This window comes from Ursus maritimus, unplaced genomic scaffold (genome assembly GCF_017311325.1).
Source record: "Ursus maritimus isolate PB19 unplaced genomic scaffold, ASM1731132v1 scaffold_17, whole genome shotgun sequence".
In the NCBI taxonomy this organism is placed as follows: Eukaryota; Metazoa; Chordata; class Mammalia; order Carnivora; family Ursidae; genus Ursus; species Ursus maritimus.
In genome coordinates this window covers 38,834,828-38,850,576 of record NW_024424119.1, presented here as the reverse complement: position 1 = coordinate 38,850,576, position 15,749 = coordinate 38,834,828, and the positions used below count along the sequence as shown (strand labels likewise).

The 15,749-nt window shown below is 44.2% G+C and overlaps 1 protein-coding gene across 1 annotated transcript in view; it reads left to right on the top strand.

Annotated features, from left to right (window-relative positions):
* The first annotated feature begins 4,319 nt into the window (after window positions 1–4,319).
* Window positions 4,320–15,749, top strand: part of ECPAS (Ecm29 proteasome adaptor and scaffold) — a 94,117-nt gene continuing 82,687 nt past the window's right edge. Inside the window, exon 1 of the mRNA XM_040631705.1 lies at window positions 4,320–4,376. Within this exon, the coding sequence (XP_040487639.1) occupies window positions 4,337–4,376 (40 nt within the window). The 5' untranslated portion in view covers window positions 4,320–4,336. The remainder of the gene's footprint in view (window positions 4,377–15,749) is intronic.

Genomic DNA, 15,749 nt, shown 5'->3' with positions numbered 1-15,749 from the left:
GGTTTTGCCAGAGGTTGGGAATTGAGTGGTACTGTCTTTAAGATAGAAACCAAGGTAAGAAAGTCTTGAATTCATTGCCATCTTTGGGATTCAGGCTAAGAAAGGAGCATGTGATACTTAGAGGAAACACAGACCAGAAAGCAGTGGAAATGTTCCAGGAGATGGGGAGGATCCAAAATGTATTCTAAATCCACAGGAATTAGGGAATAAAACAGTGGAAGGATTCTTTACGGTGGTTAGAGGCAGATGTTTCTGAGTTTGATTTTTAGAAGTAGAATGTTTCGAGTCTTGACATGGTTTTGTGTGTAGTGAAACCTGTTTTTAGTGAATGACTGAAGAGAGCAGAGATGAAGATCATGAGTGCTGGGACTCTGTTGGCAGACTGGACCCAGTCCCTGACCTCTTCAGCAACCAAAATGAGCACTGTGTGAGATCTATTTCTATAGAATTTTGGCTTGTCTGGAGCTCCTTGGGAATGGATAATTGAATCATCTGGGATAGTTGGATTTTCTAGATAGTTTAGAATTAATCCTTTTAGGCATCTAAAATTGCTCATTCGAGGGACTGCTGGGTGGCTTAAAAATCTTTTTTTTAAAAAAAGATTTTATTTATTTATTGGGGGGGGGAAGCGCACAAACAGAGGGGAGTGGCATAGGGAGAGGGACAAGCAAGCTCCCCGCAGAGCAGGGAACTCAATGTGGGGCTCGATCTCAGGACCCTGGGATCATGACCTGAGCCAAAGGCAGACATTTAACCAACTGAGCCATCCAAGCACCCCTGTATGGTTTCTTGATGTCAGGATTATTGCCAAGAACATCAGTGGTTCAAGTGAAATGACTTCAGGGACTCTGGGGTGGTTAGTGCTTTTTGTACTTTACAAATAACCCCAGAATGTTTTGCTTTTTGTATTCTTACAGCTTACTTTCCTAGTTTCCCTGCTTCTTCCCTCATTTTTAGGGTGTCCGTTAGCTCCTCTGTCATCCAAGTACCTTCCCAGAAGAGTGCTAATATTCTGCTTCTAATTTGCTTTTACTATGGAAACAAGACTACTTTGTTAGAACTGTGCATACATTTAGCGTAATCTGGGTCTACCATAGGGCAGAGGGGACTTTGAAAGAATAAAAGATGTAAGTTTTTAGTTCTTGGATTTTGTGATACATTATTTTGGCTTCTTAGTGCCCTCTTTGCCCCCTGTTCATGCCTTCCACGATTCCTTCTTGTCTGTTTTTGGAAATCAAAGTCAATTCTAGATAGGAAGTATCTTGAAGCCACTATTCAAAACCAAATTGTCTAGTAAAAATATGAAGCTATTTAGTGGGAAAAATAAACTGCAATAGTTTGAAGAAAGAAGCAATTATAAAAAAGCTTAGAGCGTTAAACACTGATGACCAGAAGCAGCACTGTAAGCTGCTATAAGCTGCTGTATGTGATGAGATGTTAAAGGCATCTTTTTTTAACTTAACAATTCCACTTCTACATATTTCTATGTATGTAATATGTGACTAGATTGATGTAGGTACAGGGATTTTCTACAACAGCATTTGCTTGCACTAGTAGAAAAAATTGTCGACAGCCTCAATGCCTATCAGTAGGGGAATGATTAAATAGGTTTTGTCAGGTACTTATGCAGCCATTTAAAGGAACGAAGTAGCTCTGTACATACAAATCATAGTGGTGAAGAATGATCTACACTGCCCAGGTTCAAATCGCCGCTCCATCACTTCCTAGTTTGTGGCATTTTGGATTTGTTCCTCCACGATCTGGTGTCATAGAGATCCCTACTTCATAGGATTGTTGTGAGGACTAAATGAATTCCGCCATGTAGAACACTTTAAACACTGCCTGGCACAATTAGCATTAGGTATTATTATCATTACCTGTATGGAAGGACACCTGCGATATATTGTTTGGTGGAAAGATAAAGTTACATAATAGTATGTGTAGTAGGATTCCATTTTTGTTAAAACAAACAAAAATCTGGGCATACACACATATCCATGATTTGCACATGTGTGGACTCTGAAGTTTATACATAAGATGAACTTATGAGATGCTAACTAGTCTTGTCTGGAAGTTAATATTGCCTAACAAACTTTTTTTTTTAATTGATATTCTCTTTTCTTTCTTTCTTTCTTTCTTTCTTTCTTTCTTTCTTTCTTTCTTTCTTTCTTTCTTTTTTTGTGGTGGCTTTAGAAGGATCTATTTGAGGCTATGGGAAGTCAAAATTTCCTCAAAACAATCCTTGGTGCAGCTGCTTTATATATCCATAGTCGGGAAATATTGGAGGCACCAAATTGTTAATAGGATTATTTCCAGGGAGTAAGATGAGGGGATGGTGGGCAGGGAGGTGGAGGACAATCTTTACTTTTATACACTTCGGTATCGTAGTCTTTGCAAATAGTTTGTTATGCACTGACTTTGTGTCAACGTCAAACCAAAGAGGCAAAATGTCCTCAGAAAAGGAATTGGTGAACTTACTGTGGTATGAGGTAATTAATAAAAAGAGCGGTGGTGTAGACCTTTTTGAATTAACAAGGAAGAATGTTTATGGGGGAAAATCAGTGATACAGAACTTCATTGTAAGTACGAGCCTCTCTCCATTCTAGTTGCTTTTGGGGGTGTATACATATGTGCCGAGACAAGGCCTCAGAGAATGCACACTCAACTGTACCTGTTAATCACATTTTTCTCTGGGGAATGGGATGGTAGGAGTGGAAGACTTTTCACTTTTAATTTTATCCCCAATCATTTGAAAATTTCCCAAAGATCATGTATAATTTCCATATTAAAGCAATAAAGGAAATATATGTCTTTAATGTCGTGTAAGTACCTTGTACTTGCCTAAGTTATATCTGGAATGACATAAATTCATTTTTCAAGACATTAACTAGGGCTTTATGGATTTCTTTTAGGGATAAATGCAATTTCAATCCATTTAGGGTCTTGATTTCTTCCTCTTACACCAAAAAAAAAAAAAATCTGATCTTGTAACTAATCTGTTGTTGACAGTGCCATCACTTAAAGTACAGAATTATGCAACCCCTTAATTTGAATTCCATTTTGCAAGTGTTTTTCACGTACACGACCTCATGGATAAACTTAAACCGTAAAGTTCAAATCGGTATATTGAAAATAAATCACTCGGGAAAAAAAAAAGAGAAAATAAATCACTCGGGTTACCAAAAAGAATGTAGGTATTAGAATAAAAACTAAAAAAAAAAAAAAAAAAAGCTCATATAAGCATATATACTTGAATTTGAACTTTAAATATCTTGGTTCATTTAACTTTTCGAAGAACTTCGTGGCTTTCCTTCACTCGGCAATCCTAGTTTCTGAGAGCATCATAAAACTATACTTGATCACGGCCTTTAAGTGAGAAAAGGAGCCCAGGGAGCCGCCGGGTCGGGGCGTTTAACGCGCCGGGGCCGAGAAGTTCGCGGGAGGCGCAGGGCGGGGCTTCCTCCCGCCGACTCCGAACCCGGCTCTACTTTTCCGAGTGCACGTCTCTTCCTTTGGATAGGCGTGTTTCTTCAGGTCGGGACCGGCCGACGTGACAGCCACAGACCCTTCAAGAGGGAGCTCGGGCCCCCCGCCCGGAGGATCTCCCCTGGCCGGGGCAGCGCGGGCCAGCCCGGTCAGGCCCCTCCCGGACTGCGGCGCGCGGCCCCTCGGGCCCGAGCCCGCCGCTGCCTCGCTTCTGGGCGCCCACCTCGCGGCGCCGCGCGCAGCATCCCCGGCATGGAGACCGGCTCAGACTCAGGTCAGAGGCCCGCGCGTCCGTTTCGTGTCGCGGCCGCCGCAGGCTGCTACGGCGCGGCGGGGCGGCTAGGCCGGGCCGCCCGCGCAGGCCGCCGCGTGCTGGGTCCGCGCGGGGAGCGCTCGCGGGGCGGGCGGCGGCAGGTGGGCAGGACGAGCCGCGAGCGAGCGCGGGCGGGCGCGCGAGGGGCCCGGCGGGGGGGCCGCTGGGAGGATGGCTCAGCTCTTTCTAAATATAAAACCGGCGTGAGTTGGGCGAGCGCGGCGCGGAGCCGCAGAGCCGCCGCGCGGGCCGGGCGCACCGGGACTCGGCCGACAGACGGCGGCGGCTCCGCAGAGGCGCGAGGTGGTGGGAGCGCCCTAGTCGCGAGCTCGCGGGGGACCGCGAGAGCGACGCGTGCAGCGAGGAGGACGCAGGCGGCGGCGGCGACGGCAGCGGGCGGGCCTCGTGGGCGCAGCGCGGCCCGCGCCGAGCGACCGGAGGCGGCTCCCGGCCCCTGCCGCACCGAGAGCGGCGAGCCCCCCGCGCCGCCCGTCCGCGCCCTCCCGCTCCGGCCCCTCCCTCCCTCCCTGGCGCAACATGGCTGCGGCCGCCGCCTCCGCCTCCCAGGACGAGCTGAGTAAGTGCCACCGCCAGCCCGCGGCCGCGAGTCAGAGCCGGCGCTGCGCAGGGCCCGGGGCGGCGGCCGGGCGGGCCGGGGCGCGCTGCCGCCCGCCGGGAGCCGGGAGCCGGGCTGGCTGGGTGGGTGGGCGGGCGGCGGCCGCGGCGTGCGGGGGGCTGGGGCGCTCGGGCCTGGCGGGCGGGCGGGGCGCCGGCCGCCGCCGCCTGCGCTTGTAGGCCTCAGGTTTGCACCGTCACGTTGCGAAATTGAAACCGGAGCCCCGGGCGGAGCCACCTCTGCCCGCGATCCGCCCCGGTCCGGGGGGTGGGGGCAGCCCAGCCCCCTGCTCGCGGTTCTCGGGCTGGCGGACGGGCCGGGGGCCCCCAGGGTGGCAGGCTGTGTCGGCCCGTCCCGTCTGACCCCGCCGTGGCCCCGGGTCCCAACTGTGTGGGGGAGTTCTAGAAATGGAGCTTTGGGGGCGGGGGAGAAGGTGCTCGTCTGTGACACCCTAGAAATCAGCGGAAAGGTCAAGAATAGGCGGTGACCCTCCGGTGGAGCAGGAAGGACGGGAGGGCAGAGAGAGCGTCGCGGTGTTACACGCAGGACGGACCGCGGGCTGACAGCGCTTCAGAAAGGAGAGCCAGCGCACACTCGACCGTAATCGTTGCCGTTTTTCAGGGGACGCCGATCCCGGTTTGGGGAGAGCGGTGGTCACCCTGAATCCCAGGCCGCCCCGCCCGCCGCCCGGGTTCACCTCGATGCTTTGTGGGAAGTGTAGTTCTAGGGCGCCGCAGGCCCACGCTGGGGTCATAAAAATTGAATTTTCCTGGGACACGTAAGAGGATTTCTGATTGCGTTTGGGGTGGTTAGACGAAGTGCTTAGGTTGAGCTTTTGTTTGTTTCTTCAGTGCTGCCCTTCGGTTTATGACAAAAGCAAAAAAGGTGTTATTTAGGGATGATGTGAGTTTTAAGGGGAATGAAGCATGGGTGAGGTGTCGCAAGCCTTGTGAAGTTTTTGTTGTTATAGTCCCTTCTGAATTTCCATACGAAAGTAGTTATAAACATAGTAATTTCTGTTTCTTTGGTGTTTGGCAGTTTAAAGCTACTTTTATATACGTGATCTCACTCTTGCCCTCTTAACAACCTTGTAAGGCGGGTAGGTAGGAATTATCCTTGTTTTAAAGAGGAGGCAGGTTTAGAGAGATTAAGTTCCTTGCTGCTTTGACAAAACTGGTGTAGCAGGAGTAATGTTTGTTCATTTGAAGCTGAAATAAACAGTTGGTGTGACCCTGGGCAGAATAGAGTGTCCGAGTGGACAAGGTCTCAAGGTGTTTTCGGAGATAGACATGGTCTGAGGGCCACAGAGTTGATCAGGTCCAAGCTGGAGCACCCCTGCCAGGCCTTCTGGGGAGATCAGTTTCCTGATTTTTTTTTTCCTTCCATTTTTTTGTTATTGTGGTAACATACACATAACATAAAATTTACCATCATAACCATTTTAAAGTGTGTATCAGTGGTGTTGAGTACATATTATTGAGCAAGCATCACCACCATCCATTTCCAGAACTCTTCATCTTGCAGAACTGAAACTCTACACCCATTAAACCCGAACTCCATATCCTACCCCACCCCCCCTCCAGCACCTGGCAACCACCATCCTACTGTCTCTATGATTTTGAGTGCCCTAGGTATCTCGTGCAAGTGGAGTCATACATTATTTGTCTTTCTGTGACTGCCTTATTTCACTTGGCCTAATGTCTTCAAAGTTCATCCCTGTTGTGGCATGGGACTGTATTTTCTTTGTTTTTAAGGCTGAATGATATTCCATCGTGTGTATATATTACATTTTCTCATCCATTCATCTGTTGGTGGACACTTGGGCTGCTTGCACATCTTACCTGTTGTAATGCTGCTGTGAACACAGGTGTACAAATATCTCTTTGAGACTCTGCTTCCAATTCTTTTGGGTATAGATGCAGAAGTGGGGTTGTTTGGTCATATGGTAATTCTATTTTTAATTTTTTGAGGGACCACCGTACTGTTTTCCACAGTGGCTGTACCGTTTTATGTTCCTACCAACAGTACACAAGGGTTCCAGTTTTTCCACATTACCACCAACATTTGTTCTTTTCTGTATTTTCGAAAGTAGCCATTGAAATGGGTTTGAGGTGGTCTGTTTAAATTGTTATACCTCATGGTATCTGAGTTCCACTCAGATAGTTTAGTACCACTAAACACTTTAAAATCTGAATTACCATTTGGAATGGGGGAAAAAAACTAGAGGGAAATTGGATATCATTCTTTTTTTTTTTTTTTTTAAATAAGATTTTATTTACTTACTTGAGAGTGCGGGGCACACGACCCAGGGGAGGGGTAAGAGGTAGAGGGAGAAGCAGACTCCCTGCTGAGCAGGGTGCTTGATGTGGGGCTCCGTCCCAGGACCCCGGGATCACGACCTGAGCCTAAGGCAGACGCTTAACCGACTGAGCCACCCTGGCGCCCCAAGTTGGGTGTCACTCTAAAGTGGCTGATATGTGGACACGTAGTGTGCTCCTGTACATCAGGTGCCTGGTAAGGGGCTGGTAGTCCTTCTGCTAATGCTTCTGGAACTTACAGCTTTAGTCGCTACTGAAAAAGTTGGGAACAAGTAATTCCAGTGCTTGCTTTTCCATTGTTTTGTTTGGTCAGGTCATCAATCACGGACCACAAATATCTGATGACGTGGTTTCTGTGTTCCTTCAGAAGAGATTCAGTGCTTGGCAGCTGGTACTTGGAATAATTTAACTTGAAATCACATACATAAGTACTGGCTAAGAAGTTTCAAATAAGCCATGTTTAGTTTTAGAATGGTTATAATAAAAGGAGAGATGGTTGCTAAAATGATGCTTTATACAATTTTTTAAAAAGCCAAGGATCTGAATATTTGCTCACTATTATTTTTGACTAGTAGTGATAATAAAAAGCAAACTTTTTAATGCCAGCATTGTTTTTTTCCTAATATTTTATTGTAAAAGTCTTCAAAAATACAGAAAAGTTGAAAGTGAGTATTCATATACCCAGTACTTAGATTCTGCATTTGCTGTTTTACCACCTTCATCATGTATCTGTTCATCTTTCAATCCACCTTTTACAATTGTAATTATTTTATTTTTTAGTTAAAAAACTGTGGTAAAATACACTAATGAAACTTATCCTAATCATTTTTTAATTGTGCGGTCCAGTGGCATTAGGTACTCCATCCATCCTTTTTTGATGTGTTTCAAAGTAAGTTGGAAACCTCTGTAAACGTACCCCTCAGTATTTCAGGACTAGCTTTAAGTGTTTTGCATATATTCTTTTATTTGTCACAGTAATGCTAAGAGGTAGGTAAAATTATTATTGCTGTTTTACGGAATGGAAAACAGACTTTTTAGGTTCCCATGGTCCTGCGGCAAGTGAGTGGTGGCGTCCGATGCCCCGTGTCTCAGACTCCGGCGTGTGCTCAGCCAGGCTTCAGGCTGTATTACGTCTGTCTGCCGTAGTCAGTGTTCATGCCCATGGAAAGATCTAGTCAGATGGGCTGCTAAATTCTTAGCTAGATGTTACTTTAGTCCAACCGTTTGACTGCTGTTTAACATGCCGTGGGGTGCAAAAGAAACACCACCCTCCACCAATGGAATTAGAATACCGCTGAGAGGAAAGAGAACACATACATGTAAACAAATATGTAAGCTCCAAAGTGTATGATTATGTAATATAGGTAATGCTAAAATCGTATTATCTGTGGTTCCCACGTCTGCTATTTAGAGATGAATAGCTGGTACACTGGGTTTCTATAGATTTCAGATCAGCATTTTTTTTTTTTTAAGATTTTATTTATTTATTTGACAGAGATAGAGACAGCCAGCGAGAGAGGGAACACAAGCAGGGGGAGTGGGAGAGGAAGAAGCAGGCTCATAGCGGAGGAGCCTGACGTGGGGCTCAATCCCATAACGCCGGGATCACGCCCTGAGCCGAAGGCAGACGCCTAACCGCTGTGCCACCCAGGCGCCCCTCAGATCAGCATTTTTTATCTTTGTGTTTGAGGTAATACACATGCCATAAATTTACATGAAATCTATGGTTGCTTTCAGTTGTGTTTGGCACCGCACTTTGTGGGAGCTCCCGAGAAGCAGAACTGTTAGGTTTCTCTTTTATTTCATTTTTATCGATTGACTGGTTGATTAGTATCATTGACATGTTGCCAAAAGGTAAGCAGGACAGTCTTGGGCTGGGATTTCTTAGCATTTGTTATCCTTTCACAAATCTCATATAATTGTCACTTTGAATCAGGTGATTGTAAAGTTAATGTTTATTGAAAGCTTACCATGTGTTCTAGTCACTTTGTACGTGTTGACTGACCGAATCCTTACAACAGCCCTGTGAGTTTGGTGCTATTACTGTCTCAGTGGTGGAACTGCCTCCATGTTACAGAGTTAGGGCTTGAATTCAGATTCTCTGATTCCAAAGTTGATGTTAATTCTGACTGTTGTATTAATCTCTCTGAAAGGGAACATATACAGTTTATAACAGAGGAACATGTGTCCCCCCACCCCCCGCCCGGTCTTCACTAGCCTCCAGAAGAAATCTGCTGTCATGTATAAATTGTGGCAGTATCCTGAGGTTCATTGAATAGAAATATTAGAATTTTGGTGAGATGCCATGATAGAGAACAGTTAGTTCTGACTGTTAAAGATAATTCTGAAATCCAGTTTGTAAATTACTTAAGATCATAGTGCTGTAACTGTTTGGAATGGAATGAAATTCAGTGCAGGGCATGTGGGCTAGTTTTTCTTCTAATATTATCCTCTGCCAGTTCATGGAAAAGTTGACATTGTGGTTATGTTTCGGCAGTGGACAGGGAGATTTCTGACAGAGGGAAGGAAGCATTTGAGACTTTTCACCTGGTCAGCTGTTCAGTGGTTTCGTATTCTGGGCTTTATAATTATAAGGCATCCTGAGAATCTGATCTTCATTGGGATAAAGACAACTCAGGAAGGAGTACGGCCTGTAATCTTAAAGCACATTGACACTGGTCAGTTTGACCATTTGACATAACCATGGGGAACTTGACTTGCGAAAGTTGGCCAGATAATCAACACGTCAAATACCTTCTGAGAGAGGCTCTGCCAGTGCCTGGAAGCCTCGTGGCTCTTTTAGAGGGTGAGACGTGGGAAGCTGTCTGTGTAGCTGTGTGGGTGAACGTGATTCTGTGGCCTACTGAAATAGCCCCGGAGACAGCCATCCGTGCAGCTGAGCTGATCTTTGTAGAAAGGCTAAATCAAGCCTGTATCGTTCAAATTTTGGTTACTTAGTCAAAGAGGAATGTTAAAATGGGAAATTATGATATTTCTGTTTCTTATCAACTTCTATTCTAATTCTTCGTTTTCACCCCATTCTGTTTTGAATTATGCTTTCAATAAACTGTAATATTAAAGGCCAATGTCAGTGAAAGTAGTTGGCACTGGGGCATTTGACCTTGTTCAGAAGATAGATGTTAAAATTATCGGCACTGCCAGCGTGCTCTGATGGTCTAATCCAAGTTTCTGGTCTCTGGTTTCGGGCCTGGCCAGTCTCTGCCTTGATGCTTGCCATTTTATATGGCTTATTTTCCCCACACATTTTCCAGTTAAGTAAGCGCACTTTAAAAATTGAGTGACTAACTTTTGGTCCTATCCTCATAGGGCTTATAATTCATTGTAGACATAGGTTTATATATAAATATAAATCACTGATACAAAGTGTAAAATGAAAAATGCCTACCACTGTTCTTTGGAAATTTCGAGTGAGAATAGCTTGAGCTAAGACAGGGAGGTTGGAAGATACTTTCAGAGAAAGTTTGAGTCTGATATGCTAGTATGGGGGTGCAATGGCTACATGAAGTATTGGGAAAGGAGATAAAATTTGGAGTTTGATGCTTGACCCTTTCTGTCTTTTATGCTCTTTTTATGATTTGGGATCTTTGGCGAATTATTTTACCTTTCCTAGGTCTCAGTTTCTTTCTCATTAAATTGGGATAATAAGAAATACTTATAGTGTTGTTATGATTAATGTATATGAAAATGCACTATATAAACAGTTAAGCTCCATGTAAATTAGTAGTATTATTTAGGTGGGAAGGCAGTAGGAGACGAAGCTGGGAAGATATGTTGGGACCGGCTTGTATGGGAATGCCAACACAACTAGTTTGGACTTTGTTCTGTAGACAGTAGAGGACCATCAAAGGCTTTTAAGCCGGAGTGTAACATGAGTAGGTCTGTTTTATAAGGATAACAGGTGGCAGTGGTGTAACATTGATTGCGCGGATCCAGAGACCAAGAGGAGCAAGACTAATTATAATTAGGAGGGTGTCACAGTGGCCAAGTGAAAAAAACCTAGGGTCTGAAGTGGGACAGTGGAAGTGGATTTGGCAAGGAGGTAATATAACCTAGAATCCCTAAAATAGGCAGAAATGATCGGCCAAGTAGATGAGTGGTGTTCAAGAGAGGGAGGAGTTAGAGATGATTCCAAGAATCTACCTGAGATATTAGCGGGGGTGGGGGGGAGGTGGTGGAGAGTAAAGTCTCTAGGCAGATTTAGGGAGGTGAAAGTGGAGAAAACAGAGAACGGGTTTATGTTCAATAAAGAAATAATTTGTTGAGTGAATGAGTTGAATTATTGAGGCGCTCATGTTGCATTGTTTAGAGAGACCGGAATAGTAGCTGAAATGTCATGTGGAGTCAGAGATGATTTTGAATCCTGGCTCTGCTGCCTTTTGATTAATGTCTTTGAACAAGGGACCTAACTTCTGGGCTTTGGTTTTGTCATCTGTTAAATGGGATAATAACCAAACCTATTTCACAGAATTGTTATAAGAGTGGGAAGAGGTAACGCATGTTACGAACTTGGCATAGTGCTAGGCGTGTGGCTTCATTGGGTGTGGGAACTTGTTCTGAAGCTTGGGAAAGCGTGGGGGTGATGGTGGAGTCAGGGGAATGGGCGGATTGTCCGGAGGACAGATGTCTGGGGGCTGTGCCTATGTAGGGGTGAGAAGAAGACCAAGAAGAACCAGAGAAAGGGATCAGGAGTGCTGAGAGAGGGCAGAGGTTCCCAGGGTTAACCATTTACATTCTCAGTCGTAATGTGCGATAACATGTGTACCCACCTACTAATATGCTTCTTATAAAACTGCTGTATAATTACACTTCCTTCAAATTTTAATGTAAGACTTTATATGTTTATGGTTTTTATGTATATGTACACATATACATATATGATCAAATCTATGTTGTATTGGTATTCCAGTGTTTTAGTCTTCAGTGAATAATTTTAAAGTATTAGCCTGTTACTTCTATACAGTAACTTTTATTTGTGGACATACTCCTTACTCTTTCTCCAGTTTGGTAATCACTATAATTTTTTTCCTCCTCATTCTGAATTTGCAAAGCAGGGCATCAAATTAGATCTTAGCATAGAAATAAAAAGTGCTTTTTTAAAAAAAAAATTTCTTAATGGTAGCTATGAATATAAATCTTTTAATTGTTTTTTTTTCCTGGTGTTCTAAATAATAGATTCTTTATACAATTGCATATGTACGAGTGGATGAACCTACCATTGGTGATCCAGAGGATTTTTGTCAAGACTGGATAAACCATGTATCACATTGATTGTAGAGGTTAGTAGCTCCTTAGTTCCTTAGGATGTGTGCATTTTTTTGTAGTAGCATTTAAAAATGCATAGGTTATCAAGTAGCAAGCAATTTCCTGCCAAGATCTTCATGGGTTTTTCTCCTTTTCTAGCTATCCTGAGAGAGTTAGTGAGGTTCATGTTAGTTTATATATTCCTGAAGCCTCTATTCTGTCACCGCAGAAACATAAATTTAAAAAATTGGCAAGAGAGAGAAAAAGAAAAAGCTTGAAGACATTACTTAGCAGTGTGCACAAGGGAAAGACAATGAGTGTTAGTTTACAAGTAGTCTTGTCTGCCACAATAAAAACTGAGTTTACATGCTCCAGGAATGTTTTATCTGGAGTCAACTGTTTTATCTGTTAAAAAAAAAAGGGGGGGCGCACTGAAAGAGGCATCATCATAGTCATTGGATATTCCTAATTCTGCCTTTTTGGCATGTACTGTGATGGAAAAGCCACTAAATTCTTCTTCATTCTGGGGCTGAATAAGACTGGTGTCAGTGTCATTCTTGGATGATATTGGATGGTCCTTTGATTGAAATCTTGTCAGTTAAGATTGTAATTCTCTGATACCATGAGCTCAATATCCAGTGAGTACCTTGGATTTTGTGGCTTCAATCCAAAGGTGTATCTTATTGCTTTCTTCTAATTTAACTATTGCATTCCCTTTCCCCCAGTGCATTGTTTTTCAATATGTATATTGCTGATGATAGTGTATGATTCCTTAATTCAGTTAGGTGGAATTTTGAAGGATAGAATGAATGGAATATTTTATAAATCAAAGTTCAACTGTTTAGCATAAACTTTGGTTCATTTTCTCTGTCTCACATATCTTCATTCCATTATAGAGAAATGGGAAACTGGGAGGTTGGAGGAATTGTTTAGAAGAGAAATGAGGACATTGTTTCTTTGCTCCTAGATTCTTTCTCAGTGCTTTTGGGCCTGTGACAGATGTGTTAATGAAATTATGATATACCGAAGGCAAGCAGGTCAAACCATAAATGCTGGAATTTAAGTAGTGACTTAAAGAAAGAACTTTCTAGAGTTTACACATCCAACTGAGCATTGTTCTAAGTAATTAGCTGCTTTGGGTGGATCTTAACTATCACATGTTTGACTTTTATACAGTCTGAACTCTTGCATAGTATATATTGTCTCCTCTAAGCTGGATTTCATAAGCTGAACTAATCTTCCCGTTCATCAGTTTACTAACATTGATTTCTAACTGGGCACCTGCCAGCTGCTGTCTCTGGGGGAAAGGGCTTCCTGGGGAGGTGGGAGTGTTTGTGGAGCTCACCGCATCTGAAGCGTGGCACTTATTCATTAAATCTAGGGTACGGATGAGGGCTTCTGTCCCATCACTTGGCTCAACCCTGCCAAGCTAACCATATGACTTCTTCCTTCCCACCCTGTGTGTGTGTGTGTGTGTGTGTGTGTTTGTGTAGGGGGGCAGTGGGGTGTGTATGTGAGCAGGAGGAGGTAGCCTTGTTTAGGGCTATGCTGGGTTGGGAGGGGTCTCAAAGTAGTCTGACATCATATCCAGGTGGCTAGGACTTCGGAGCGGCAGGAGAAGAAACACTCCTGTCCCCTTCTCTGCTCAGAGTCAAGAGTGCATCCTGGTGCAGGGGTTTCCATATTGGAGTATCTACCTGGGTCCTGGGGGTGAGATGGTGGGCTAGAGGACGGGAAGTTGGTCTGATTGCCTTAGTTCTGGGAGTGAGGGGCACCAGCAGGGACTGTGTCAGCAGGAACCTCCTGCTCCGAGCCGCATCGCTTGCAGAGGTTCTTCTCTCACTCCCCTTTGGGCAGCCCTGGCTGGAAGGAGGCAACTCCTGCAGGACCCTCTCTCCATCTCGGACTTATACTGATCATTACTACTGGACTTCCTGACGTTCTCCTCTTAGGCATGTTTGCATTTAATACGTGTTTTTAAAGGTAGGGGATGGGGCAGACATCTCTTTAAAAACCTAGCAGTAGAGGTCAAAATTGAAAGTATTAATTCCTGAAGAAGTATCTTGCTGGCCTCATTTGGATTTTGTCACTTAAGTATTAGTGTGACATTTAGTGAATCAAAATGGCATATAGAAATCAATAGATGATGCGGACTTTACTTTAACCTTAGTTAGTATCTGGTTAGATCTATAATTCACAGGATTGATCTACCAGAAAAGACAGTATTACAAATAAAATCTAGATGGCAGCTAGGCCTTCCTTACTCTTTGTAGTTTTAGCCTCACACTCCTAATTGCAGAGACTGTCAAAGTCCCAAGGTGGTTATCTCTTTGTCACCCCTCCACCCCCCATCACATCCTGTTTTTGTGAATTTCCCATAATTTACTTTACTTATGCTTTTCTTAGCTGTTAGGTTCCCATTTCTGAAAATGATATTTTGGTTCCACTCATGTCAGCTTGGACATGAAAACCCACCTGTTTCACTAGTTTACACACACACACACACACACACACACACTCACTCACTCCACTCTTGCAAGCATTTCAGTAATTTAGTTAACTCTGGAAGATGTGAGTCATGGGGAAAGTCTTGGTGTAGAGTGTTTGACTTTCTGTTCTTTCACTGGTCTGTCCTCTCTCTCCATCTTTTTCTTTTCTCCTCTCCTCTCTCTAGTAACTACTGCATCCCTCCTGATTTGGAGCAGACCAGTTCTGCCACACAATCAGACCTTCTAGAACTCCTCCTACTCCTTTTTTTTTTTTTTTTAACCCTAAGCACTGGTCATCGTATTAAAATACACATGGTCCTTTTTACAAGAGGTTCTGATGTCAGGTATTATAAATTGTCGCCAGTCCCTTCCTTTCCCTTGCTACAGACGTTAAATGTATAAACTTCCAAATAACTTTTCTAATGCATGGGGAATTGCTATTTCATATATTCAACAGGTATTGGAACAACTCTCTGCAAGGGACTGCATTAAGTGCTGGGATACCAAGAGATTTAAGTCACAGTTTCTCAACCCGAGGAGCTCTATAGAAGGATGGAGTGTAGAGAAAGAGTGGGTAGTTAGGTGGAATCAGATTGAAATCACACCTCCAAGAACTGCTTTGGTCTAGGGAAGAGAAGATTGGGCAGTTATGTAACGTGTAGCAAAAGAGAGTGAGTGCCAGGAGAGGTGTAGAAGAGGTCCAAGGGAGTTTGTAGGGCTCGGATGGGACGTGGAAGTGTGCAGCAGGTAATGTTTGGGCTGAACCTTGAATGGGAGGCTTTGGCTGTGTGGAGATGGAGAGATAGGCAGGAGAGGTTGGGAGAGGATTCCCGGTTGGGGGACTTGGTTGACCAAATAATTGGGCAGGGAAAACATGGCACAGTCAAGCAGCTATTGCAGTTTGGATTGCTGTTGTGGGAGTAATAGGGTGCATGGTTGAGAAGATTGTTTTGGGGCTAGATTGGCCTACCATTAGGAAGGACTTTCTCTGATCTGATAATTCACCCTAGGCGTGTGCTGGCTGCTTTTTTTTTTTTTTTTTAAAGATTTTATTTATTTATTTGAGAGAGCGAGTGCAGAGCGAGGCTGAGAGACCACAAGCAGGGCCAGGGGCAGAGGGAGAAGCAGACTCCCCACTGAGGGGGGAGCTCGATACCGGGATCGCTGGGATCATGACCTGAGCCGAAGGCAGATGCCTAACTGCTGAACCACCCGGGGCGCCCGCTGCTAATTTTTTTTTTTTTTTTTTTTTTTTTTTTTTTTTT